This window comes from Macrobrachium rosenbergii, chromosome 42 (genome assembly GCF_040412425.1).
Source record: "Macrobrachium rosenbergii isolate ZJJX-2024 chromosome 42, ASM4041242v1, whole genome shotgun sequence".
In the NCBI taxonomy this organism is placed as follows: Eukaryota; Metazoa; Arthropoda; class Malacostraca; order Decapoda; family Palaemonidae; genus Macrobrachium; species Macrobrachium rosenbergii.
This window is the reverse complement of record NC_089782.1, coordinates 54,928,865-54,956,501: the sequence shown is the minus strand read 5'-3', so window position 1 is coordinate 54,956,501 and position 27,637 is coordinate 54,928,865. Positions and strand designations below refer to the sequence as shown.

At 40.1% G+C, this 27,637-nt stretch overlaps 1 protein-coding gene across 1 annotated transcript in view; it reads right to left on the bottom strand.

Moving 5' to 3' along the window:
• Positions 1-27,637, bottom strand: part of Idh (isocitrate dehydrogenase [NADP] cytoplasmic) — a 92,672-nt gene that overhangs the window by 25,322 nt on the left and 39,713 nt on the right. Inside the window, exons 3-6 of the mRNA XM_067086503.1 lie at positions 23,998-24,158; positions 5,801-5,952; positions 5,442-5,570; positions 5,173-5,330 (exon numbers count right to left, since the gene is read on the bottom strand). Of these exons, the coding sequence (XP_066942604.1) occupies positions 5,173-5,330; positions 5,442-5,570; positions 5,801-5,952; positions 23,998-24,158 (600 nt within the window). The remainder of the gene's footprint in view (positions 1-5,172; positions 5,331-5,441; positions 5,571-5,800; positions 5,953-23,997; positions 24,159-27,637) is intronic.

The window sequence follows — 27,637 nt, the reverse complement described above, 5'->3', positions numbered from 1 at the left end:
TCTGATTTGCCCTGGTTGCCTCCGCCAGGACATTGTTGACTTCTTCTTCCGGGAAGATATTAGCCCCCCAGAAGGAACTCTTCATGAGCTTATTAGGCTCATGTCTGATGGTAGTGTTGGTGAAGATGTATTTGCGGCAATTCATCCGCGCTACCATGAAGTCAAACAAGTCCGCCTGAAATCCCGCCAATAGGGACTTCATTAGGACTTGAAAGAGTTGCTCCTCTGCGAACGTCACAGCGGTTGCTTCCGCCAGGCACAGTGAGTTCAGTGATCGGCTCAGCCGACACCTAGCCTCAAACTCTGCTTTTAGGAGAGCTTCCGGCAATTTGGGAAGCTGTTCGCTGAATAAGTTGGATGCACACTCCGGGTCCAGCTTACCCGAAGTAAAAGTGGCCGGGGCATCCTTCCAAAATTCATCGTCTCCGGGGAAGATCAGAGAGGTGGGATCAGTCTCCCGGAGCTGAGGCAACGGCTTACCCTCCGAGCATGCCTGGGCCGTCGCGAGGGCTACCTTAGTCATGCAGGGGGTCGGGATCCTATCCCCCAAGGAGAACATCATGAAGTTGCCCTTGAAGGGGGTCAACTTCGTGTTCTCCGCCTGCCACTCATTAAAGGTGCGCATCAAGGTAGACTGCGCCTGGTCCCTTGGGAAGATCACTGTCTCCTTCAGGACCTTATCCGACCTTACCCAAGCTTCCTCCGTCAGCCTGGCGAAGCCTGGGTAGGGGGGCAGCAGATCAGGAGGAAAGAATTCCAACTCCTCCAGTCTGTGCGTGCCTAGACCCTCGATCGTTAGGGTATCTTCATGCCGGGGAGCATGCAGGGCAAAACGCCATGGATTTCCCTTGTCAAATGGAGGGAGGGCGGAGGCATCCGGAATGGGATAATGCACAGCGGACCCACCATAGCGCATGAACCCGGAGAGCATAGTCTCCTGGCTCTGCAGCCTCTCCGTAAGCTTGCTCAGCTTAGCATCAACCTCCGTGGAGAATCTTTGCAAGAGCATCCCTGCAAACGCCTCTGGGTCAAAGGCAGGCTGGCGAGGAGGGCTAGCCTTAGCTGCTCTTGAACTCGCACCCTTAGCTGAGGGAGTGGCCTTGCCCGCGGAAGCCACCAGACTAGCATCCCGTGGCTTCACCGGAGGGAAGGGGGTTGCCTTGCGGGAAGTCGCGGACTTATAGCCCTTTGCCTTCCAAGTCTTCTTCAGCTTTGGGACAGTGGATTGCGCCCCGTCCCTCAAGAGAGAAGACTTATGAAATCCCTGAAAGGAAGAAGGGGAATCAAAAAGGGGGCCCGCCCCCACTGCCTCACTTACCTCCCCGCCTACCTCCTGGTCCTGTTCCGTATTCATAGGCTCCAGGTCGAGATCTATGGCCGCTACTTCCTCCGACACCGCCGCATAGAGACTTTCGTCCTGGAGAGGCTGGGTTTCTACCCGGATCTGCTCGATGACAGGAGCAGCGACTTCTGCCTGTACAGCCGCTGAGATCCGCGCGCGCTGGGGTAGAGTAGATTCCGGATGTTCTCGTCGAGAACATACGGCTTCCCCGACGGAACATTTCTCCCAAACCCAGCCACCCAGGCTCGAAGAGAACCCAAGGCGTCGTTCCGGGAAGCTTCGTCGGCCTGGAAGAGAGGAGGGACTTAACGACCGAGCATTTGGTGAGAGATATATAAGCCATATATTAAGCCCATAACGTAAATAAAATAAGTGAGGATACCAGGTAAACTAAAGTCAGTAACTATAAGCTTACCGACTCGTCCTGGACACGCCATAAAGAGCGAAGCAAACCTCACAACTGTCCGGTGCCACACGATGAGGTCATCAAGCTGGACTGCACAGCCCGCATGGGAGCGACAGGCGACGACGCGCCCCATAGGGCTGGTGCAGCACTGCAGAGCACCCGGCTCCTCACAACGCACAGTCTGTAAGTGTAAAACGGTATATGAACCTACTAATTTAAGGGACCTTAAACTATAGTAGGTATTGGAGTATGTTAAATAATTTATACCGGACCCGCCGGAGCATTCCGGCGGGACGATAAATTAGAGCAAAACATGACCACACTAAATCAAGGAGCGCCGGAGATAGTTCGGCGGAGCAGGACCTTAATCTAGGATCATGCAACTCTTAATTGTGAATCTACTTAAAGAATAAATACTGCCGGAGCCCGGCAGCAGGCCTTAGTTTATACCGGATCCACCGAAGCATTCCGGTGGGGTAATAAACTAGAGCAAAACATGATATATACTAAATTAAGGAACGCCGGTCAATGGAGTAGGATCTTAATCTAGGATCATGTATAAATTATAACGGCACAAAGTAACTGGTTAACAATACAGGATAACAGTACACTGTAGGTCGCCGTGTTCCGGCGGAGACCCCTCCGGGATCCCGTACCTCTGACACTTGATTACAGCGGGGAAGGCGGGGTAAATCATTACCACCAGTCATTACGCAGCTAGAGAGCTAGGTGTGACTAAAGCCAACCCACTGAAGATCAAAACCACCGGAGCGGTAACCGGTACAAAGGCAACGGGAGGGCCGGGGACGGCGGAGCGGAATTAGCAAGCAAGTGTTTGAACCCTGAAAGTGATCGGAGTTCTGCTCGATCCACAGGAGAGCAAACCAACGAAACACTAGCCAAGCGGATGACACCAGAAGACCAAGTTTTATTTTTAACAGGACGGGGGATACCCCCATACACTGACTGTAACTCCCCGCGGGGCGCCGAAATGGACGTATCGACTACCTATTCGTAGGGAGACTCATGACACTCACCAAAGTACTAGGGAAGGATAGGGTAACAGCACTATTCTAAGGCAATCACCAAACTCTCACCCTCCTCTTGAAGGCGCAGCCCAGACAATAACGGAGGAGAGAAAGAAGAGGGAGAGGGTTGAAAGGGAGAGAAATTCCTGTAACGTAGTCCAACCAACAACCGACCCATAGGGTAGAAGGGCAATGCATGAAGAAGATTCCCCACATTGTTTTTCTTCTCTCTCTCCCTCACCAGAGGGAGGAGGGAACAGGGGTTTCAGATACTCCAGCAAACCCAAAAACAAGCGGTAAGGCGGATGGAACAACAAACAGGAACTCCCTCGACCAGCCTACCCCTCCCTCCCCTGCTCAAGCGACATAGTCGGGAGAGATGGGAGCTAAGACAATGCAAAAACCTAACCTGAATAGCCTAACCCACCGATTGGAGTGAGAGGGCTAGGCTAGGATCCCCAATTTCTGATAAATATCGTTAAAGTTAACCAGTAAGCATATAAATACCCGTAATATGAATAAATATACAAAATTATAAGGACTTGTGCTAAGCGTATAGCCTAACTGAGCGAGGTGAACAGGAAGTAGGTAGCCATTAGACTGCACCTGACGCCGAGCCCGGATCATAATAAAACCAAATTATCAATGTCATCCAATACACTATAAATCAGAAAACTGACAAAAGAAAGCACCACCCTGGAGAGGGAATCTACTCGAACGAGAGCCTGGTATACGCTATGAATCAACTGCAAGAACCAAAATAAGGGAAGGAAGCCTCCGTAAGGAATAATGCTAATCAAGGTACCAGGACCCGCCCGACATAGATAAATGCCTCCAAAGGGAACTTCTTGAAGGGGAATTATAAAACATGAATAAAAATGTAAGCGACCGAGAGAAACCCTTGCAGAAACCAGCTGTAAGAGTGTGCTTCAAGGTCATCATGGCTGAGGCGGCAAACGCCGGGAGCATCGATATATGACCCTGTAAATATTAATTTACGGGCCTATAAGAGCCTCACAAGTAGTAAAACCCCACAAGAAGATGGTACTTAACTTAGACACGGTGAAATTGCTTGACGACATGATGAAATTAATCCAAATTTGGACAAAAAAAGGGGCAGCACAAGAAAAAGCTTTCTAAATGAAGCACGTGCTAGTATGGAATGAGTTCAGATGGCGCTGGGGTCGTCGGTTGGCAGGCGGGTGAGTATGGGCGCTGGATCAGCTCCCCACATTCCGGGGTTTTGTCATTGGGATATCTTCAGAGTGCGGTCCTGTGGCAGTGACAACAATCACTCACCCTTACCTATACCGATGTCTATTTTATTATAGATGATCGATCTGGGGTAGTAACCCCAGCATTCCTGATAGCTTTTTTCTCTGGTATATTTAGCAATGAATTTACCTAGAAATATGTGCTGGATGGATATTTCACCAGCTGACACAGGGACGAGCTCAGAAAAATCATATTTCAACTTAAAAACACTTCGTATAATGAAAAATAACCTTGTCCCATATAAATAGAGCACCTAGAGACCCATTTATGCTAACTATAAACAGGAAAATCGCTCTGAACTGAGTTAAATAAGGCGAAATAAACTTATCACATAATCGTGCTCAGCTGATTTCCAAACCAAAACATAGATCGCTATGTTTGTATTACATCCTCAGCTGATTTCCAAACCAAAACATGGATTGCTATGTTTGTATTACATCCTCAGCTGATTTCCAAACCAAAACATAGATTGCTATGTTTGTATTTTATAGTACAATAGTAATATGAGAATACATACAATATTATTGGATACAGTGAAGTAAACCATAACTTTTTAAAAGATCCATGAAAAAGATGTATATTCGTTATGTTTGTATTTTATAATATGATACTATGTGAATATTACATACAATAATTTTATATCCCGTGTATGATGTAAACCCATTAAAATTAGCTTCAAAATTAGGTCTTCAAAAGTCACATGATATGCAAGTATATACAGTATCTCTAAAAACTATGTAATGTATTCTTAAACTTCAAATATAAAATATGCAAAGACAGCATGGAACCTGGTGGATGCTGGTTACTATTCAAGTGAAGCCCCATTACTGGTTCTAAATGAGAGAGCCAAATTCTTAAATTATAATTACATTCTACTCAAATACAGAAAAATGTGAATATTCAGTTTATACAAACTTTAACGGCACAGCCATAAACCAAAAACTAATCCTTAAAAAAAAATTTTTTTTTTTAATTGACTTGAGTACAACAAATCTTAAATATCTGAGTCATCCTAAAGTAAAACGTAGCTATCTTAAATATCTAAGTCATCCTAAAGAAAACGTAACTATCTTACATATCTAAGTCATCCTAAAGTAAAACGTAATTATTAATCTGCTTACCGAACCCTTGGGCAACAGAATCAGACTGGACGTCTCCATCATAATTTTTACACGCCCAAACAAATCCTCCTTCACTTTTCATGGCCTGTGCAACCATGTCATCAATTAAACGATGTTCGTACCAGATTCCAGCAGCTTCAAACTTTGTTTTGTACTCTCTTTGAAATAAAGGAAAAAAGGAAAAGTTTATAGACATTGTTTTAAATTCCTGAACGCGGATAACACACTTTCACAATATCCATACCAACAAAACCGCTGTGGTAACTCACTTGTCATAGACTTCTTGGAATACATCCTTGAAGAGACCATCATACTTTTTCAAAATAGTGTTTTTAGTAGACATATAGAGAGGCATCTTTCTGTCCAAGGCATAGACCATAGAGGCATGTGCAAATCCTCTGAAAAGGGAAAGAAAAAAGTAAAATCAACCAGACAAAAAAATTAACAACCTGCATCTTTAATAATCTACTAAGCATTGAGGCCATAATTTAGCAAAAAATATATAAATAAATAAATAAAAAAATAATGATATCTCTGACTAAAGGGACTAAAATACTTAATACAGTACAGTGTTTCAGCTAGCACATGCAATATGAAGTAAGAATGACTTTAATGGTGCAATACAAACCTAATTGATTCTTCAGTGTTAAACATGCCTAAGGCACAGCCTTTTCCCTGGAAATTGTGGATGACTTCTCTGATGGGTTCTCCACTATCAGCTGGCGTCCAGGAGATTTCAAGCTTTCCAGCTCCAGGGACAACAAAATCTACAGCTTTGTACTGTTGGGATTATCAAGATTATCTAAGTGGTGGTGAAACAAATAAGGTTAAACTTAGCAGGAAAATTTATGAAAAAGAAATGTATGCAATGTACTGTAGATATGAACAACACCGAAACAATGCAAAATTCTATTGTATGACTTCTGCTTATAGTACTACTAGGGACAATGCAGAAAAGGTAAAGAAAAGCTTCTCAAATCACAGCAAAAGTATGGTAAAAGACTGACAATTCTCAGTCACTTATGCTATTAAAATAAGTTGCTTCACCGCCATTAAACTTTTCCCCTAAAATACAAATTTTTGAAGTAATTTGTATTTTTCCTAACATACAAACCTGAAGGTCTTTACATAGGGATTCAGCTTGTGAATGCAAGCTGGAACGGTCTTTTAACTTTCAGAAAAGGTTGTTAACTATTGACAATACGGGGGAAGCCCTACTCACTCGTTGGTCTGCACTCCACTTTGCCTTTTGGCTCAGGTATTAGAATGAGGGGTGGCCAAGAAGGGTTCTAAATGTGAAGACCTTCAGGTTTGTATTTTAGGAAAAATGCAAATCACTTAAATTTGCTCTTTGTTCCTACACAAATACAGTACAAACCTCTGGTCTTTACACAGGAGACTTACCCATTGGAGGGTGGAGTCTGACTGTGTCTCTGACCTGACTGTTTTAGTTCTACCCACCCGGAAATACCTTCCTGGTCTGGAAGAACTGGGGAAGGAATCCCACCCTTCTAGCTTTTTAGACTTATAGGATGTTGCAACCTTTAGGCTTCTGGGCTTAAAGCAATGAGTTGCATCATTACCATGAATAAGACTTGGAGGATTGACTGAATATGGCTACTATAACTGGTGTTGCTACACCTAGGTTACCAATGCCATAATAATTAAAATAGGACACTGAAAAATAAGTCTTAAAAGCAATTTCATATAAGAAATACAGTAAACCCCCTGTATTAGCGTTCTCACGATTTGCGGAATCACCTATTTGCGGATTTCTCTATGGAACATATATACACGTTATTCACAGAAAATTCGCCCATTCGCAGTATTTTTCACTGAGAAATATTCACTAATTACTGTATTTTCATATAATTTTCATGACTAAATGCACTTTTTGTGATAAAACTATTAAAATACTCAGGTATAAGCATTTTTAGAGATTTTTTGTGTTTGAACTACTGTATCCAATTAGGAAGTTCTAAGTGTTTTTAGAGGGGTTTTAAGTATTTGCGGATTTTAGCTATTCAAGGGGGGGGGGGTGGTACGCAACCACCTTGATTACGGGTGGTTTACTGTATCTAAAAACATAATTATATGTATATAATCATATCTGTTCACATATATTACGACAAAGTGACTAAAGAATTTCTGAGATTTTCAGCAGAGTTAGAGCAGATGTGAGGAAAAAGTTTTTTCAAAAATTCACCATAAATCGAAATATTGTGCCAGAGACTTCTCGTGTGTTGCAAAATGAAGGTAAATGGTTGAATATTACTAGAATGTAAGAGTTTTAGCTTACAATTCCATTTTTCAACCATTTCGGTCGAGTCAAAGTTGACCGAAGGTTGAAATTTTGGCACTTATCGTGATTTATATGAAAATGTCAAAATCGTGATTTATATGAAAATGTCAAAATTGATAAAAGCTACAACCATGAGTTATTTTTTGTTGTATTCTACATGAAATTGTGCACATTTTCATATATAAAACTTTATGTAAAGGCTAATAGAAAATGGTGCAAAAATTACGACAAAGTGACTAAAGAATTTCTGAGATTTTCAGCAGAGTTAGCTGATGCTTTCTTTTGGGGTAAGAAACAAATTCGTGCATGCGCAGCTGGGTCACGCTTGTAAACAAAACAACAGCGTGATCCATGAACTTCCAGCATCCCTCAAGGAGCGCGATTTAAAATTTTTCGCAAACGAGGTCTTTAAGTATTTTTCCGCGAATATTTAAAATAACTTTTTGTAGTTGACGTATTTTACGTCCACTTGGAACCCGACAGACAACTTTTCTCGACGTAAAATATGTCCAGTTGGCGTTAAGGGGATATATATATACTGTACAGGGAGCACCGAGATAACAGATTGTGGCATATCGTACTTCCGGATATATCAGTGCGAAATTTACATATCAATTTGAGGGTTTTGCCTCTGGATTGAGCACTGAACTATTTTTTTCAAATCCATTGTCAAAAGGAATGCTGGGAGTTTGAGTGAGGGAGAAAGCACATCACCCATACATGAATACATGTTTATGCATACAGTAAAACCCCCATATTCGTGGGGAATGCCTTCCAAACAAACCCCCCCCCCATGAATAGCTAAAATCCGCGAATACTTGCTAACTCCCTCTAAAAATTTATAACTGCCTATCTTGAAAGTTCAAATACCAAATGTATACTTAAAGTATCATCCTAAATCAAATATACCTTCAATTATTATCCTGTTATTGTATTAATCTTTGAAATTATATTATTAACCCTTAAACGAAGAGCGTCTATTTACAAAAGTGTCTCCCGTATGCCGGTGGGGTTTGAGAGTTAGCGCCGAAGCAGAAAGAAAGTTTATTTCAAAAAATCACAGCACGCTTAGTTTTTAAGATTAAGAGTTCATTTTTGGCTCCTTTTTTTGTTCTTGCCTGAAGTTTAGTATGCAACCATCAGAAGTGAAAAAAAATATAATTATCATAAATACTGGAATATATGACAGCGCAAAAAAAAATTTCATATATAACTGTATAAAAATCGCGCTGTGAGCAAAACGGTTAAAGCTAATGAGTTATGTTTTTTCGTTGTATTGTACACTAAATTGCAATGATTTTGGTATATAACAAATTGTAAAACGATCAAAGCAACACAGAGAAAATATTATCACAAAATGCTGCATGAATTCGTAACGCTGATCAGGTTAACTGGATGTCAGCATTGTTTCAAGGCATGGATCGGGCGACTGAACATGGCAAGTTGCGAAGGCTTCGATGTGCTCTTTTTTTCCTCAAACTCAGCAGTGTCCATCCTCTCAAAACGCCCTTGGTTACAGCACACGTGTGGCATGAGGGGAAAGTCAGCAAAGAAACTTCTAGAAGCTTTATCCGGTTAAAAATCCGGATATCGCGGGGTGAATTATGTTTGTATGTCCTAACCTGGGGCGTGACCCCAAGCAGAGGTGAGGCAATATAGGGAAATCGTAGGGCATTCGAGAACGAGCCTAGCCCTTGTATACAGTTAGAAACCTGTGTGTGTGTGTGAAGACACTTTGATTCTGAACTGTTTATCAAAACTGCTCGAGGTAAGAAGTGCATCTAAATTCCTAAGTTATAAACTAACTATTCCTTATGTCTTGTGATTTGGACAGTGAAGGAGGAATTTCATCAGTATCTTGAGTTATATAACTGCTTATTTTATTACCATATGTCTTTATGTTTTGTTTTGGGTTTTTGGTAACATGGGAGGAATTCCCATTGTTTTTTTTCCCTCATATGTTTTGTAGAAACTAATGGGAGTTTTTTCTTTGGGTCCTCAGATGTTTCAACATGTATAGAGATCAAGGAAGTACTCAGATTATTTAACAGACTTTGACTTATGATTTTGGACCCGTGTGTGTATGTCATGGAGTAGTGATTTGAACTCCTTTATTCATATTCTAGGGAATCTTTCTTTAAATTCCTTTCGGTGCAGAGACTTGATATTGTCTTAGCTAAGCTTGTTTTGCTTTAGCGAATAAATTATTTTGGGTATCGTGTGTTTGTTGAGTCCTGAGTCCTGAGAGAGAGAGAGAGAGAGAGAGAGAGAGAGAGAGAGAGAGAGAGAGAGAGAGAGAGAGAGGTAAGACCATCATGAGTTTAGCTGTTATATGGGTAATATATATATATATATCTATATACTATATATATACACACATTCATACATACACACACACAATTTTTTTTTTTATTTTGGTACGAATACATAAATAAAAGGAATGCAGGTGAAAAACTTTTTTTTGCATAAAACGAAATATAAAAAACACCAATAAATACAGATATATAAAAACTTGTAATAAATATAAAATTAAATATAAAATCAATGCAGAATACTCACTTGTAATCCTGACTCTTTGTCCTAGTCTTGTTTTCTCCTTCCTCCATTGAAGAGTCTTGCATTTTTTTCCTTTCGACATGACGAGAAACAGGTGGAGGAGGGAGACACGCGCCCTTACCGCAGATGGGCTGCCCTTCGGCGGTCCGCTGCGCCCTCCAGTGTCCCTCGGGTAGGCGCACTCCAATATATAACCGCAGTGTGGTATTTGCGGTCACACTCCCCGATCCTGTAAAGTGCTACCTTCCAGGTGCAACACACGAACCGGATGTCTCTTCTTCTGCCATTCATATGGCACACCCAGCACTGTTTCTGCTTACGCCCTTCTAGGGGCTCCAGTGTGTGATCCCTTTCCTGCAGCCGACACACAGTGTCCACTACCCGACGGGACATTGGAATGTCAGGGAGGGCGGCAGCAGGGACTGGGACAGCAGGAGCAGGACGACCGAGGTTGGCCCTCCTAGCGACATCAGCCCTATCCTCTCGGGGCAGGGGGGCGGTGTTGGAAGGCAACTCCTCAGGATTAAAGTTTATGAGGGCATTCCCGGCCACCTTGAGAAACTGGATGTGGGACAACCTCCGGGTGTCCGAATTGTACCCACAGTAGAGGATGTAGGCAATCTGGAGGGCCAACTGAAGGAGATATTTGAGGAGCTTCTGTGTCCACCTCCTGGTTTTCCTGGCGAAGGGATAATACTGGATGAATTGATCAAAGAGATCAACTCCTCCCATGTGCCTATTGTAGTGCATGATGACAGTAGGCCGTTGGACATGAAACTCCTCATAAGTAACTCGGCCCTGCCGACGTGTCTTCTTCCGCTGAACGACCTCTTCTTGGATGGGCTCATGACTGGTCATAATCATGGGCACGAGTCAGACTCCCTTCCAACAGATGACGAAGACATCTCCCTTCCGCCGCCACTCTGTCTCTCCTCTTGCCAGATGTTGCGGGTAGCTAGCAAACCTCGAGGACATTCGGGGCCCCACGCACCAACTGAAGGGTACCACTGACGTGCACACCTGCTTCATACAGTTCCTGGGCCAGGGATACCGAGTTATAATAATTATCCATAAACAGGTGGTATCCCTGGTTATGGAAACGATCCACAAGACCGAAGACAGTGTCATGCAGCGTGGAGAAGACCCCGGAATACACAGAGAAGTCAACGACATATCCAGTGTTGGATTCCGTAATGAAAAATAACTTCACACCATATTTCTTTGGTTTCTTGGGGTTGTACACTTTTATGCTTAGACTTCCTTTGTATGGCATCATCCCCTCATCCAAAGAAAGGTTCTCGGAAGGAACCACGAGAAACTGGGACCGTTCACGAATGTACTCCAACACTGGGCGGACTAAGATGAGGCGATCTGGGTTATTCCGGGGTATGGCCTTCGGTTGAAGGCGTTGAAATACCTGTCCAACGCCAGGAAACTATCACGGGGCATAATGCCGGGCACATTGGGCATACTTAAAAAAAAATTCTGCCTCCAATATTGCCTGACAATCAGGCAATCATTCCAAAAAAAAATGTGGAGCCCCAAAAAATGCGCCATGTCCGTGAGGTTGCAGCCCTGCCATCGATACGACAACGTTGTCTGCAGTTCCTCACGGCAGTACCGAGTGTAATCGGCCGTCTCTGCAACGAGATATTCCAGCAATTCCAGTGTAAGGAAGAGCTGAATGAACCCCAGTGCAGTGAGAGGCACGGGGGCAGTCAGTCCAGGTACTGCTGTGAATGGGTGCATGTTAGGTGGGGTGGGGTCCTCCAACCACCCCTCATCACTTTCGGATGAACGGCTTTCCCCTAGGCTGCCGTGACGTTGCGACCTTCTACGGGCACGTGTGTGGGCACGACCGCCTCCCCTCCCCCGCCCCAACACTGGCCCATCTCCCTCACTTTCACCATCACTTTCTGTCTCGTCCCCACCAGCCACAATCGGTGCCTCCTCCTCCTCAGACTTTCCCTCATAAGCACTGAAACCACTAAACTCAAGTTCACTTTCATGCTCTGGCTCTCGTACGGACATTGGGGGAAAATACTCGTCATCACTGACATCGGGCGTGATGTCCTCGTCACCAGATGACCAACTGCCATCAAAATGAGGACTTTTCACCTGCTCTCGATCGAGCTCCAACAAGTAATCATCAATGTCCTTTTGTTGGAGGCCTCCCAAATATTTACAAATGCCTCTCAGGACATCCCAATGTTTCCTAGGGGTTGTAAAAGGCACAGGGTAAAAGGCACAGGGTACAGACCTTGGGGCCCACGGTCACTTTCGGCCACACGTGGCCGTACAGCACAGCGCTCACAAGATGGATCACCTTGGGTGCTGGGTCCCTCTCCAGCATCCAAGTCTAAAACGCGTCTCACACACTCACTACCGACAGGCAATACGAGCCTTTCAGAGTCCTGACGACGTTGGGACATCTCTGTGTACGTCCTATTGCGTCACAAACACACTAACACTTGCACAAGTTCGGCAAAACATGAACGCGTCAAGAAATCTCTTTGACGATGTGTCACTGAAGCTTTTTAGTGGGAGAAGAAAGAAATTTGCGCATGTGCAGCTGGGTCACGCTTGTAAACAAAACAACAGCGTGATCCGTGAACTCCCAGCATCCCTCAAGGCGCGATTTAAAATCTTTCGCAAACTAGGCCTATATGTATTTTTCCGCAAATATTAAAAAAAACTTTTTGTAGTCAACGTATTTTACATCCACTCGGCACCCGACAGATAATTTTTGTCGACGTAAAATACGTCTGGTCGGCGTTAAAGGGTTAATATAATTTCAAAGTCATCTTAAACATTGGTACTCTTAAAAATATATACATATGAACTTCTAAGCCTTCCAACCAAAGCAGAGAAAAAGAGTTACCACTACAACTAACATACAAGAGAGAGTTTTTCTCTTTAATCTCTGACAACAAAAAATGTGTTTGTTTTTTGTCTTCCAAAGATGTAATACCTTTACAGCAAAACCCCGTATTTGTGGGGGATGAATACCACACGCCCCCGCGAATAGCTAAAACCTGCGAATACTTAGAATCCTTCTAAAAACACTTAGAACTGCCTATTTTGATAGTTCAAACACACAAAAAAATAAAAATGCTTATACAGGTATTAAACTACTTACAATGGGGTTAGGTTCCAAAAAAAAACCCATTGTTTGTTGGAAAAAACCCATCCATTGTTGGAAAAAACGTATCTCGAATATAGCCTAGCCTACAGTAGGGGATTTGGTACCATGTACACATATATGGTAGCCTACCCTACACTATAAAGTATACTCTATACATACACAGTATAGTAATTATTAATATCAGCTAATTCTGGAGGTTCATGCAGAGTGACTTATGATGATTCAATACAGAAACTAAATAACAAACAAGAATTAGCTTAGCCTACACTACGGTACATCGTATAAATACATGGAAGCCTAGCCTACATTATACTGTAATCTATATTCACATATTGTATTACACAAACATCAACATAACAAATATGCATCTCTTCCATGGATCTTTTAAGATATTATGCCTTAATTCACGATATCCAATAATACTGTATATATTCTTATATTATTTTTGTATTATAAATTGTGATCATAGTGATTAATGTTTAGGTTTGGAAACTGATTACGCAGTAAATTTATTTTGCCTTATTTAACTCAGTTCAGAGTGCTTTTCTTGCTTCTAGTTAGCGTAAATGAGTCTCTAGATACTTTATTTATATGGGGCAAGGCTATCCTTCGTTATACGAAGTGTTTTCAAGTCAAAATGTAACTTGAATGTCTCGTTGTAAAATTAACTTAACTATTTTTTCGTCAATAGATGACGCTGACCATTTGGGGGCATTTGTTTTGTGTAAAAAATCAAGATTCCATTTGCTATTTTCACTTGATTTCGTCATAATACGAGCTTTATGTATTTATCGTTTATTGGTGTAAAAATAGCAGTATGTGTTCTTTCATGCCCAGTAGTTTTGATTAAAATACCTTCTTTCCAGTTTTAATTAAGGTCGAGTTTCATCCATGTTGCCAATGCACGATAATTTATAGTCATTAGCACAGTGTTTCTCAAACCTTTTTACCTGAGGGCACGCCCTACAAAAAACCAAAACTTTGGGGGCACATCTTAGATTTTAATATGGACAAATTAGTCATGAAATTTGAAAATAAGAAAATGATAAAGACGTACCTGAAATAACCATTTATTTTCAAGATATTTTTCATTTAAGTACCTGAATGTGAAACGTGCTTGATGAGATTTCGCAATTTTCTGAATCTTGGCCTTATATGTGATAAACATACTCTCATCTCTTCACCAATGGATTTGGTATTTGATCAATTTTTACATTCAACGTTGGTAGATAAAATCCTTGTTCACAAGAGACGATGTGGACGACTGCAGTAAAACAGTCAAAGCTTTCCTAGCTATTGAAGGACATTCTTCTTTGATTGAAATCCAGAACTGACCGATGGGCACCTCCTTCTGCTTGATCTTTAAGCCACAATCAGTAGATATGGTAGCCAGCTTCCTCCTCTTCTGCTAACGAAAAGCCAGCGTTATCAGTTGAAATGTCAAAGAAAGGGTTGCGAATCCAATCGTATTGCTCGGTTTAGATTACCTTCCAGAATTGGTAAGTGATGCCCTATTAAAGGAATTAAATTGTCTGAATGGCCTTCTTGAACCAAAGGAAACATTTCCAAACAGCCTAATTTAGCTTTTCTTTTCCAAACTGCTGGTTATTTCTGGAATGCTTGAATTTTGTCTGTAGATAAGAGAGGGTTCTCATTTCCATTTTGCATGGACACGTTCTGACTATTCAGGTGTCGAAACATTTTGATCAGATATCTCATTTTTGAAGTCCAAAACTCACATTTCAGAAGTTAACAAAATTTACTTTTATTTTCTTTCTCAAAAAGTGCCAATAGTTCTTGACGAAGTTCAGAGTTATTTACCTCTTGATAGTCATCAAACTTGTGTGTGCAAAAGTAACCGTGTGTGTTGTGAATCCATGTTTTCACAAAGTAGCTGAAGTATATGAGCTTTTACCATTTCAACAACTTGGTCTTGATCAAATGCTTCTTTCAATTTAGTACCAAATGTTTCTGCCATCAGGGTGCCTCTATGTAAGAAACAATGATTTATTATAAAGTTGGGATGGGGTTGCTTTACATACGATGCAAGATCCTCAATAGAACCAGTCATTAATGGAGCTCGATCAGTACAAACCCCGGCACACGACTTCCATGATAAGTTCCATTTCTCAAAATAATGATTTAAATTATGAAGCATATCTTCACCTGTAGTAGTGGTAAGCAGTTCTTTGCAACAAAGATACTGGTTTACTATAGTTTCTCATCAATAATGCGAATAAAGGCAAGCAACTGCGCTTTGTTGGCTATGTTGGTTGGTTCATCTACTTGGAGTGCACAGTATGAATCCTGAAGTTTATTACAGCAAACATTTTCTTCAATATCGTTAGAATGGGCCTCTGAACACTATCATTTGATGATGGAATTTTACTTATCTGTTTCTCTACATTCTCTGCTGAAATAGTCTTCACCATCTTACAAGCGGCCAAAATAATAGATTCAGTGAGAGTATGTGACTTCACTTTTACGGCTCTCATTTCCGATATTTCCTAAGAAACAATTTGAGCTTTCTCAGACACCGTTGCTCTTCTTTGAAAGTGTTGATCAAGTCACCTTTTGAAATGACTTAGGTACATCTTTTCCTTGAAGATTGCAGTGTGATGTTTAAAAATGCTTGCTTCATTTACTAAGAAGCATCGACGCGTTTGACATTTTGCTTCCACAAACCAAACGCAATGGTTGAGGCTGATTTTCATCTCCAGCCCACGTGAAGGAAGTCATAACTTGAACAACTTCTGTCGTGTTTGCGAATGGGTCTACTCTTATTTTTCTTGGCTGGACGCTTATGTCACCCGAAATAGTTTCATTATTAGAATCAAGTTCTTCACTGGCACGTTTCTTGTTTAAAAATCTGTTCATTGTATGGGTAGTTTATTTTTTTAAATATGTGAAAAAACAATTATAATTCACTGAGTGTCTTGAACGAAAACTTTGAAAAGTGATGTAGCAGCGCATGGGTACCTCCTCAATGGAAAGGATTATCCATTGCTTCTTGAAGATAAAGCCATTAAGGAATTTACTTTCCATTAAACATATTACATAAATTAAATCTTTTGTTATCTTGGGGCGCACCTGGCTACCTTCCACAGCGCACCACTGCGCCCGGGTACACCGGTTGAGAAACACTGCATTAGCAGCTTGAACATTGTTTTCTCAGCTTCAGCTACAACTTGCAGCATAAATTTAGCAGTACATTTCCTTGCCGATCTTTTATCCATACCGAATAAGGGTATAATGTAAAAATATATCAGTCCTATTCTACTGAACTTCATTTGTACTATAACATAACTACGGTAATTGTGTATTACCGTGCGATGGTTGAAATACAAGCAAATGGGCTGTTGTTATCTGATTCGGTGATAAGCAAAACAACAGTTTCTCGGTCGGGTGTTTATGATATAAAAAAATTGAAATCCCTAACCTTCTGAGGGCAACACTCATTCCCCTCCAGCCAATATGTCAAACTGTCAAGTAAACTGACATTTCCCCTTCCCCCCTCCTTTCTCAAGTCAAGGATAAAAAGTCTGGGAATCACTACTTGTTTGTTTACAATATTAAAAAATTTACTACACAAATGCATAGAAAATGTTATGCATTGTCATTATTATTATTTAATCTTAATATTTGAAAATTAGTACTCATTAGGTAAATCATTTATTTATCATACACAAAAAACACATACATATTACATTTCGGAAAAATTCACTCATCTAAATGAGAGAGAGAGAGAGAGAGAGAGAGAGAGAGAGAGAGAGAGAGAGAGAGAGAGAGAGAGAGAGAGAGAGAGAGAGAGTTATTATTTTTATTTAATGTTATTATTTAATCTTATTAAACTTAATATTACTATTTGAAAATTAGTATGTACCGTAAATCATACTTTATCATAAAATGTACCCTCTAAAAATGCTTATACTATCATCCTGAAACACTTAAAGTAATCCCCCGTATTTGCGGGGGATGCTCACGAACCCTGCCCCCCCATGAATAGCTAGAACCCACGAATACTTAGAACCCTTCTAAAAACACTTAGAACTGCCTATTTTGATAGTTCAAACACACACACACAGAAATCTACATATGCTTATACAGGTATTATCCTACTTATGATGGGGTGAGGTTCCAAAAAAAAAAAAAAACCATCGTTTGTGGGAAAAAATGTATCTCGAATATAGCCTAACCTACACTAGGGTATTTGGTACCATGTATACATACTGTATATGGTAGCCTAGCCTACACTATAAAGTACAGTAATACCCCGAACTTGCGTGATTCAAGTTGCGCGAATTAACACACAAATTTTTCATTGGAACCTAACTAATTGTCATACATGAGCTTTTCACAGACACGCGAACATTTGCGAATACTGAGAAACCCTACAAAAGTGTTTGTTTAATTTTTTGTTATTTATAAGTTTTCAAGCTTTTATGTGTAAATTAAATAACATTAAATATTAAAAGTAATAATTTCTCTCTCTCTCTATCTCTCTCTCTTTTACTGAGATGAGAGAATTTTTATGGTACATGTACTGTATACCGGTATGTTTATTTGCTATGTATGATAAATAAAATTTTTACCTAATAATAAGTACTAATTTTCAATTAATAAATATTAAATAATAATAATAATAATAATAATAATAATAATAATAATAATAATAATAATATAATTGTAATGACAAAATTCATATTATTTTAATTAAATAAATTCTTCCCTCATCTTTTGTAAGAAGCTCCAAGGCAAAAGCTGTCAGACATGTCGTTTAAGATGACATGAAGGGGGAGTGTTGCTCATCAGGAGCCAAAGATTTCTCTCTCTCTCTCTCTCTCTCTCTCTCTCTCCATGATAATTCATAAAAATATCACTCTCTTAAGTAAGGACAACTCTCTTATCTCTCTCTCTCTCTCTCTCTCTCTCTCTCTCTCTCTACAACTTAGTGCAACTCAGTGCATCTTTACATATTACTGTTCTCTGTATGTCTTTAACTGTACAGTACATAATTTTAAATTGATTTAATTTTACATTTACCGTCTACAAACTGTATGCCGTTCTAAAACATATAGACATAGAGCATTTCAGAACAAAGAGAAAGTGACAGAATACAGAAGTTTCTAAAAACAAGGTTGAGAAGACTTCTAAAAATATATCGGTGGAATGGGAGAGAGAAATACTATACTAATCTTCTCTCTCCTATATTCTTATTTTAACCATTTATTTCTTTTTTAAGGGTAGTGTATTAAGCTAATTTTTACATGAAATTACAGTAACTTTAATTTCATTTAAAAGTTAGTTTAATACTGAATTTCCATCTTTTGATATCTAACGTAAGAATAACCTCTTTCTCTCTCTCCGTTAATTCATAAATAATTTAACTTGATATTTCAAGTAAGGACAATCTCTCTCGTGTTATCTCTCTGTCTCCATAATAACTGATAAGTAATTTCACTCACTTAAGGACAACCCTTCTCTCTCTCTTTTTTTCTCTCTCTCTCTCTCTCTTTCACAGTAAGCGCCCAAACATTTTTACATCATATTATTTCTCTGTACATCTTTACCTGTACAGTAGATAGTTTAAAATGATCTAATTTTACTGAGCTGATTTAACAGCTCTCCTAGGAGCTGGCCTCTCCTAGGTCAGATCCCAGGATTAGATTTATTTTACATGGCTAAGAACCAATTGGTTACCTAGCAACGGGACCTACAGCTCATTGTGGAATCCGAACAACATTATAGCGAGAAATTAATTTCTATCACCAGAAATAAATTCCTCTAATTCTTCACTGGCCGGTCAGAGAATTGAATGCGGGGCCAGCAGAGTGCTAGCTGAGAGCGGTAACCACCCGTCCAATGAGGAACTTGTACTGTCTATGAAGTGTAAATGCACTAATGTGGCAAATACGTTCTAAAACATAGAGACATAACAACTAAGAGTTGTATTAGTCAAAAATAAAAAACACTGTTTGTTCATGAATAAGCATTTCAGAACAAAGAGAAAGAGATGTAGAACGAAGTTATTAAAAAGAGGTTGAGGAGACTTCTAAAAATAGATCGGTCAAAGGGGAGAGAGACAGAAATTCTCTTCCAACTCTCTATTTTTATGTCAACCATTTATTTCTTTTTTTAAGGGTGATGTATTTAGCTAACTTTTACATGAAATTACAGTAACTTTAATTTCATTCAAAAGTTAACTTTATAATTTGGGAGCATGATTAAGGCATTTATTAGCATTCTGAGAGACCGTACCATACCTACACGAAAATTCACCTTACACGAGGGGTTCTGTAACCTAATCTCGCCAAGTTCGGGGTATGACTGTATATGTTATACATACACAGTATAGTAATTATCAATATCAGCTAATTAGCTAAAACTATGGTATATCATATACATATACGGTAGCGTAGCCTACATTATACTGTACTCTATATTCACATATCGTATTATACAAACATCAACATAACAAATATGCATCTTTTCCATGGATCTTTTAAAATGTTATGCTTTAATTCACTATATCCAATAATACTGTATACATTCTTACACTGTACTGCTTTTTTTCGTTAATAGATGGCGTTGGCCATTTGGGGGTATTTGTTTTGTGTAAAAAAATCAAGATTCCATTTGCTATTTTCACTTGATTTCATCATAATACGAGCTTTATGTATTTATCGTTTATCGGCGTAAAAATAGCAGTAATGTGTTCTTTCATGCCCAGTAGTTTTGATTAAAATACTTTCTCTCCAATTTTAATTAAGGTCGAGTTTCATCCATGTTGCCAATGCACGATAATTTATAGTCATTAGCAGCTTGAACATTGTTTTCTCAGCTTCAGCTATAACTTGCAGCATAAATTTGGCAGTATATTTCCTTGCTGATCTTTTATCCATACCGAATAAGGGTACAGTGTAAAAATATATCAGTCCAATTCTACTTAATGTCATTTGTACTATGACTACGGTAATTGTGTATTACTGCACGATGGTTGAAATAAAGCAAAACAGCTGTTGATATCCGGTTCGGCGATAAAGAAATCAACAGTTTCTCGGTTGGCTGTTTATGACTGTACACATTTACGCAAGAGTATAATGTTACTAACAATACTTTTTATCATTCTCTTTTATTTTTTTAACTAAAAGATGGGATAGAGTTGCTGCCTGTGCAAATTGATTTGGCAAAAATTTAAAAATATTTTATAAATATTTTAAAGTAATTTTGTATTAACCCCTTAAATTACCTACTGGACGATCATTCGTCGACTAAAATTGTCTGTTAACTGCCAAGTGGACGTGCTGCCGGAACTACAAAAATTTCAACCTTCGTCAACTTTGACTCGACCGAAATGGTCGAAAAACGCAATTGTAAGCTAAAACTTTTACATTCTAGTAATATTCAATCATGTACCTTCATTTTGCAACAAATTGGAAGTCTCTAGCACAATATTTCGATTTATGGTGAATTTTTGAAAAAACTTTTTCTTATGCCCGCTGTAATTTGGCCTCACGAAAAATTTCAGAAATTCTTTTCGTCATTTTGTCATAATTTTTGTACTGTTCTATATTAGCTGTTACATAAAGTTTTATATATGAAAATGTGTGCAATTTCATGTACAATTCAACAGAAAATAACTCATGGTTGTAGCTTTTATCAGTTTTGAAATATTTTCATATAAATCACGATAATTCCCAAAATTTCAACCTTCGGTCAACTTTGACTCGACCAAAATGGTAAAAAAACACAATTGTAAGCTAAAACTCTTACATTCTAGTAATATTCAATCATTTACCTTCATTTTGCAACCAACTAGAAGTCTCTAGCACAATATTTCGATTTATGGTGAATTTTTGAAAAAAACTTTTCAGGACGTCCAGTCAGAAATTCTTTTCAATCATGTTGTCGTAATGTTTGCACTGTTTTATATTAGTCGTTACATAAAGTTTTATATATGGAAATTTGAGCAATTTCATATAGAATACAACAGAAAATAACTCATGGTTGTAGCTTTTATCAGTTTTGAAATATTTTCATATAAATCACGATAACTGCCAAAATTTCAAAGCTTGTCAACTTGACTTTCGACCAAAATGGTCAAAAAGGACGCAATTATAAGCTAAAACTCTTACATTCTAGTAATATTCAATCATGTACCTTCATTTTGCAACAAACTGGAAGTCTCTAGCACAATATTTCGATTTATGGTGAATTTCTGAAAAAATGTTTTTTCCTGACTTCGCGTCTGCAGCGATAACTAAATGAGAACATCTCAGAAATTCTTTCGTCATGTTGTCGTAATGTTTGCATTGTTTTACATTAGTCGTTACATAAACTTTTATATGAAAATGTGTGCAATTTCATGTAGAATACAACAGAAATTACGACAAAATGACGAAAGAATTTCTGAAATTTTCGGCTGAGTTACCGCGTGGGCGTAAGAAAAAGGTTTTTTTCAAAAATTCACCATAAATCGAAATATTGTGCTAGAGACTTCCAATTTGTTACAAAATGAAGGTACATGATTGAATATTACTAGAATGTAAGAGTTTTAGCTACAATTGCATTTTCGACCATTTCGGTCGAGTCAAAAGTTGACCAAAGGTTGAAATTTTTGTAGTCGGCGTTTGCAATGTCCACTCGGCATTCAACAGACAATTTTAGTTGACGTTTGCTACGTCCAACAGGCGTTTAAGGGTTAACTTAACCAGTTGCACCTGTGCAAAGCAACAGATGCAGCATTATATAAACACAGTACCACTGGCTAGAGCCCCATTGGTCACTTATGCAAACAGGACCAATCATTAGAAGCCTACTGAAACTTCTAATGGGAAGAGCAACAAAGACAACCTATGTCTTCCTTAAGTTGAAAGCATTGAGAGGCAGGTGAGATGATGGAAAACTCCACATTATCATCACTACCAAGCAATCCAATCTAAAGATTGGGCCCACTGATAGTGCATGAGCAGCACAACCTGTTCGTGCTTGCTCCTTTCTAATGGGCCCGAAAAGCCAAAGAATGAAGGGGCAAGGTCACGCCGACTGTTCAATCATGGAAGGATTGACAAGCAAATCCATTCATGCCCCTTGAAATCTCAATTCAATTGGGAAATGAAAGAGCATCATGAATGGGTCAAGCAAACCAGTCTGCACAATCTCAAAGGATTACTTGGGAAGAGTCGTTCCTTATCACACCAGTTGCCTGACCAAGGAAAGGTTGACAGAACACGCCCTGGACCTGCACATCAGGAGAGGAGTTGAAGTGAATACCTGTCACTACAATTATCTAATCATAGAAAGCAGGGATAACACTCCAAACTTGTTGTCACCCAAGAACCAGGTCCATTGACAATGAAAATGAGGAACAAACAAACCACCTGAAAGGTAGTCGTGTCCGTTTCCCTCACAGAGAGAAAGGGAATTTGACTCAAAAGTAAGCTCGAAAGCTTAGAGAATAGGAATATAGATCTAGGCCTAAGGGCAAGCACTGGGACATATGAGGTCACTCAGTGCTGAAAGGGAAATTGACAGTAAGAGGGTCTGAAAGGCGTAACAGGAGAAAAACCTCGCAGTTGCACTATGAAACAGTTGTTAGAGAGTGGAAAGTCAGATGTAAGAAAAGAGAATATGAATGAAGGTAAAGTAATAGGAATGAAAAAGGTTGCAGTTGCAGGCCGAAGGGATGCTGCAAAGAACCTTAAGTAATGCCTACAATGCACCTCACCCACTAACCCCCTACAGGCCTTACAGAGAGAAGAGACGGAGAGAACCTCAAGTCTATGGGAATAACACTCAGTGCCAACTTGCCTGGGAAATCAATCACTGTTGGTGATCAAGATTCCTTGCCCTACTCTGAAGGGAGAGGTGCACAGAAAGAAGCTTACTAAGTCCTCTACAGCTGGGCAGACTTTCCCAACTCTAAACTCATAGCTGCAGTCAGAGTGTAGATGAAATCCAGGAAGAACAATGCAGAGTGTGAAGAAGGGAAGGAGAACGCCTGCAATACTCCTTCCAACACTTTCAAAACTCGCCTCATCTGCAACACTGTTGAGAAAATGACAAAGACTAAGCCACAGCGATCAGAGGAAGGGACGATGAATGTTGTTATCCTCCTTCCACCATTGTCGAAACTCGCTGCATCTGCAGGGTTGTTGAGAAAATGACAAAGACTAAGCCACAGTGATTAGAGGAAAAAGGGCTACATAGCCCATCTTTTCCAAGCAAATAAAGGAGGGCTATAATAGTAGGATTACCTTAATCAAGGAAACCAAACTCTTACAGGTAAAAACATTAGTACATATGTCAGAGCACGATACAGCTGTGTGAACACTACCGAAGCTACTACAAATCTGATGAAAACAAGTATTCACACAGGGAAGGAAAACTAATCCCAATTCCCTGGTACAAAGTTTATTTGACTTACGAGTCTTGAATCAAACAATAAAAACCTACAGTCAAACACCAACCCCTCTCCCCCAAATAATAAAAGGGATACTCTAAGTTTAATCATCAAAGGTTCGAACAGTAAAAGTTGAGCAGAGTCCTGACAGATGTCTGACCACATGGTGGTTGGGGCTTCTTCCTACCTGATGATAGTTAACTTCCTTATCAGCAGTTTAAATGGATTTTGCATCTCAAGTCCACAAGCTAAATCCTTGTGTAAAGAACAAAGGCTTGTATTTGTGTAGGAACAAATAATACCTTAGCACTCAAAGAACTTGAAAACAAAGAAATTTCAAGGAAATTCCCTTAAGCATTGGGACATGTTCTGTTCATCTGCAAATACCTAAATGGAACATCACCTTTGTTATCAGCTCACCTGGTCAGCATGTGCATGACGTCCAATCACAATTGGCTTCTGCCAACCAGGAACAAGACGTGGAATGTTCTGACATATGATAGCTTCCCGAAAGACAGTGCCTCCAAGAATGTTACGGATCGTGCCGTTGGGAGACTTCCACATCTTTTTGAGCTTGAATTCTGAAACCAATAAAATTTATGACTAACATTTTCAAAGGCCTGCCATTCATAACAAATATATGAATACTGTAAAAATAAAACATGTATATACACTATACAGTACTTAAACAATCCAAAATATAAAATCCTAATAACATGTGAATAACTTCAAAATTGAACAAGTATAGAATACCTATGGACAAGAAAAAATTGTCTTGGTACTTGTCATTTTCTTGGTACTCGACGCTCAAGCTAAAACAAGTTTGCATCAAGACCACTCTCACAACCCCTTTCTTTCCATACAAAGGGATCATGCTTCAGTCATTGTGTTGCTTTGAGTCAATGCACAACCTGTTTTGGTCAGCTCTAACCTTGCGTGTGTTCATTTTTGCATTCTTTCTGTATTTGTGTGCATACAGTGCATCACAGGTCTTAAGAGAAATAGTAGTACTAAAAGTGAAAATATTCAGAAGCACGATAGAGCAAAAAAAGGAGATACTAGCTAAATACAAGAGTGGAATTTGCACGTCTGATCTTGCTGCTGAGTAGTGTATGCCCCGAACTATGGTCACCACTATTGTTTAAGAAATAAGCAATAAAGCAGCAGATGTACTGAAAGAGGTTAAAGCTATGACTAAGCAGAGACCTCAAACACTCAAGTGGAAAAAATTGCTTTCAATTTGGATAAATGAAAAACAGTTGGCAGATGACAGTAATTCCATGGCCATGATGGCAAAAAGGCAAAAATGTTGCACCCTGATATTTTACAAACTAAGCCTGGAACAAGCACTAAAATTAGCAAAGCGTTTAAACTGGCTTGTTAAGTTTAAAAATAAAACTGGTATACATAGTGTGGTGAGTATTGGAGGTAGCCAGTGCCAACAAAAATGCTGCTGATGAAATTTTTTGTGAATTTAGGAATTAAGTGAAGACTGAGGGTTTTATTCCCTGACAAGTATTTAACTGTGATGAGACAGTTGATTTGGAACATCATGCCCAACTGGACCTACATAACTCCTGAGGAAAAGGCATTGCTCATGCACAAAATGACATATTTTTAATCAAATTGTATTTTTCATAGCTAACAAACCTGCGGTCTTATGGATAATTCTTCTAGCGCCAGCTGGAAACCGGTAAAAATAACAAACAAGGAATTGGTGGCAACGAGGTATGCCAATAGGCCTAGGTGTCAACCGCCAAGTTCCTTTGCACATGTATTGAAGGAAATGATGCCTCAGTTTTTCCCATCCCAGGAAACTTAATTGAGGGGTGGCTAGAGGTGGGCCATATAAGTTAAGACCACAGGTTTGTTAGGTATGAAAAATACAAATTGATTAAAAATTTGTCATTTGTTCATATACGGAACAAACCTGGGTCTTAACTTATGTAGACTCACTTTTTGGAGGGAGGAAAGAAAGTCTGGAACCGACTGGAGATTCAGCATACCTGGTAACTCTTTCTGGCTTATAGAAGCCTATGGAAGGGAACCAAAGCCTCTGACATAATAAGTAAGTGATTATTTAGCAGTCAGACTTCTGGGACTCCATACAATGTGATGAGACAATGTAGGAGGGAGTTAAAGCCTATAGCTGTAGATAACAAACCTTCGGGGCCACCAACAGTTTGCTATCAATCCTCTCTCCCCTTGCTAGAGAGAGGAGGGACTTGCTTTTGCCAAAGTTTTATATTCGTGTAGCAATAAGCACAACTTAACAAAAAGGCTGCAGTCTCACTTGTATCAGATCCGATCCAGCACATGATGGAATGATTTCTTCACCCACCTGGTATAAGGAGAAAAGAAAGGAAACTGAGAGAGACCAGCCATCCCATTCATTCTCACTTTCGTACCATAATCTTAGGTAAGATACAAACTGTCCCGCTATTAGCACTGGATGAGCTAAACCGCCTGTTGAGCAGCCACCACCGGACCCAAGGAAAAAGTGTCCAACATCCCACAGACAGAAGGAAATGAAGGTGGTCTTGTGAAGCCTTGTGCCAGCCCTCAAAATCCTTTGAACATACAAGTTTTTAAATGCCAAAGAAGTGCCTAGCCCCCTAACATCAGGTACTCTTGATTGCACTGTGTTAGGATTGGAGCATGAAGTCGAACCACAGGCTTGTCTGATAGTCTCACGCAGCCAAAAGGAGATCGTATTCTTGGACACTTCTTTCTTGTTCTGGCCAGTGATAAGAAAAAGTCTTCAGCACCCCAGTAGGAGATGGCAAGTCCTTTTCAGTTAGCAGCGTAATGCTCTGACAGGGCAAAGGAGCAATTCGTCCGGATCATTATCAACAAAGTCATAAAGAGACGGAATTGAGAAGGAATTAAATCTGTCATCATGGCAAAAAGGGTTTTCGTTCCTAGCCACAAATTCCGGGACAAGTTCAAAGGCTACAGACGTCCAACCCCTCATATGCCTGACATCATAAGATAAGCCATGGAGTTCACCAACTCGCTTCAAGGAGGCTAGAACCAGCAGGAAAACTGTCCTGAGAGTCAGGTTCCTATCTGACACATGATGCAGAGGATCAAACGGGGCATGGGTGAGGCTGCCCAGTACCAAAGTCAGGTCCCAACTGGGTGGTCTAAGCTCTTTTGGAGGACAAGACTGCTCAAAGTTCTTGAGAAGCATTGAGATCTCTCACAGAGAAGGATTGACATCCTTCATTCATAAAACTGCACTCAAGGCAGCTCTGTAGCCCTTGATAGAAGACACGGAAAGTCGTTTCTCTCTGTGGAGAAAAACAAGGAAACCTGCTACTTGCTGAACAGAAGCTCTGAAATCTGCTTCTTGCTGAACAGAAGCTCCGGCTGGAGAGACCCTGTTGACAACACCAACCACAGTAAATGGGTCACTTTCCCTGGTACACAGCTGAGTTAGATCCGAGATAGCTAGACATCTCCGACGCTGCTCTGCGAGAAAAGCCTCTTGCTCAGAGGAGACACTGGATAGTCTCCAGCCGTGAAGAGAGAGGGACTCTACTGAGTGATGGAATCTCTGGAAGTGGAGTTGACACAGGTTGTGCCATGGAGGAATTTCTCTGAGCTTCTTACAGCAAGATTTGGGGATCAAGGAACCATTCCGTGTGGGGCCACATGAGAGCAATTATTAAGGTCACTCTGAGGTTCTGAGAGGCCATTACCTTGTTCAGAACTTGACAGATTAGGCAAAAGGGAAGGAAGGCACAGACCTCCAAATTGTCCCAGGGGTGATGCAGGGCATCCTCCACCACTGCGGATGGATCTGGAACCACAGAACAGTAGACCTCTAGTTTTCTGTTGAACCTCGTTGCAAATAGGTCTACTGAGGGTCTTCTCAAAGATGAAAGAACCTGTTTGCAATGTCCTGGTGCAGAGACCACTCTGTCCCCATGACCTGACTCCGATGACTCAGATTGTCTGCTACTATGTTCCTCCTGCCCGGGATAGTGTGATGGTATTAAGGAAAATGGGCTTGTGTGATTGAATCTTTTTTTTTCCTATCATATTTATTGTAAGT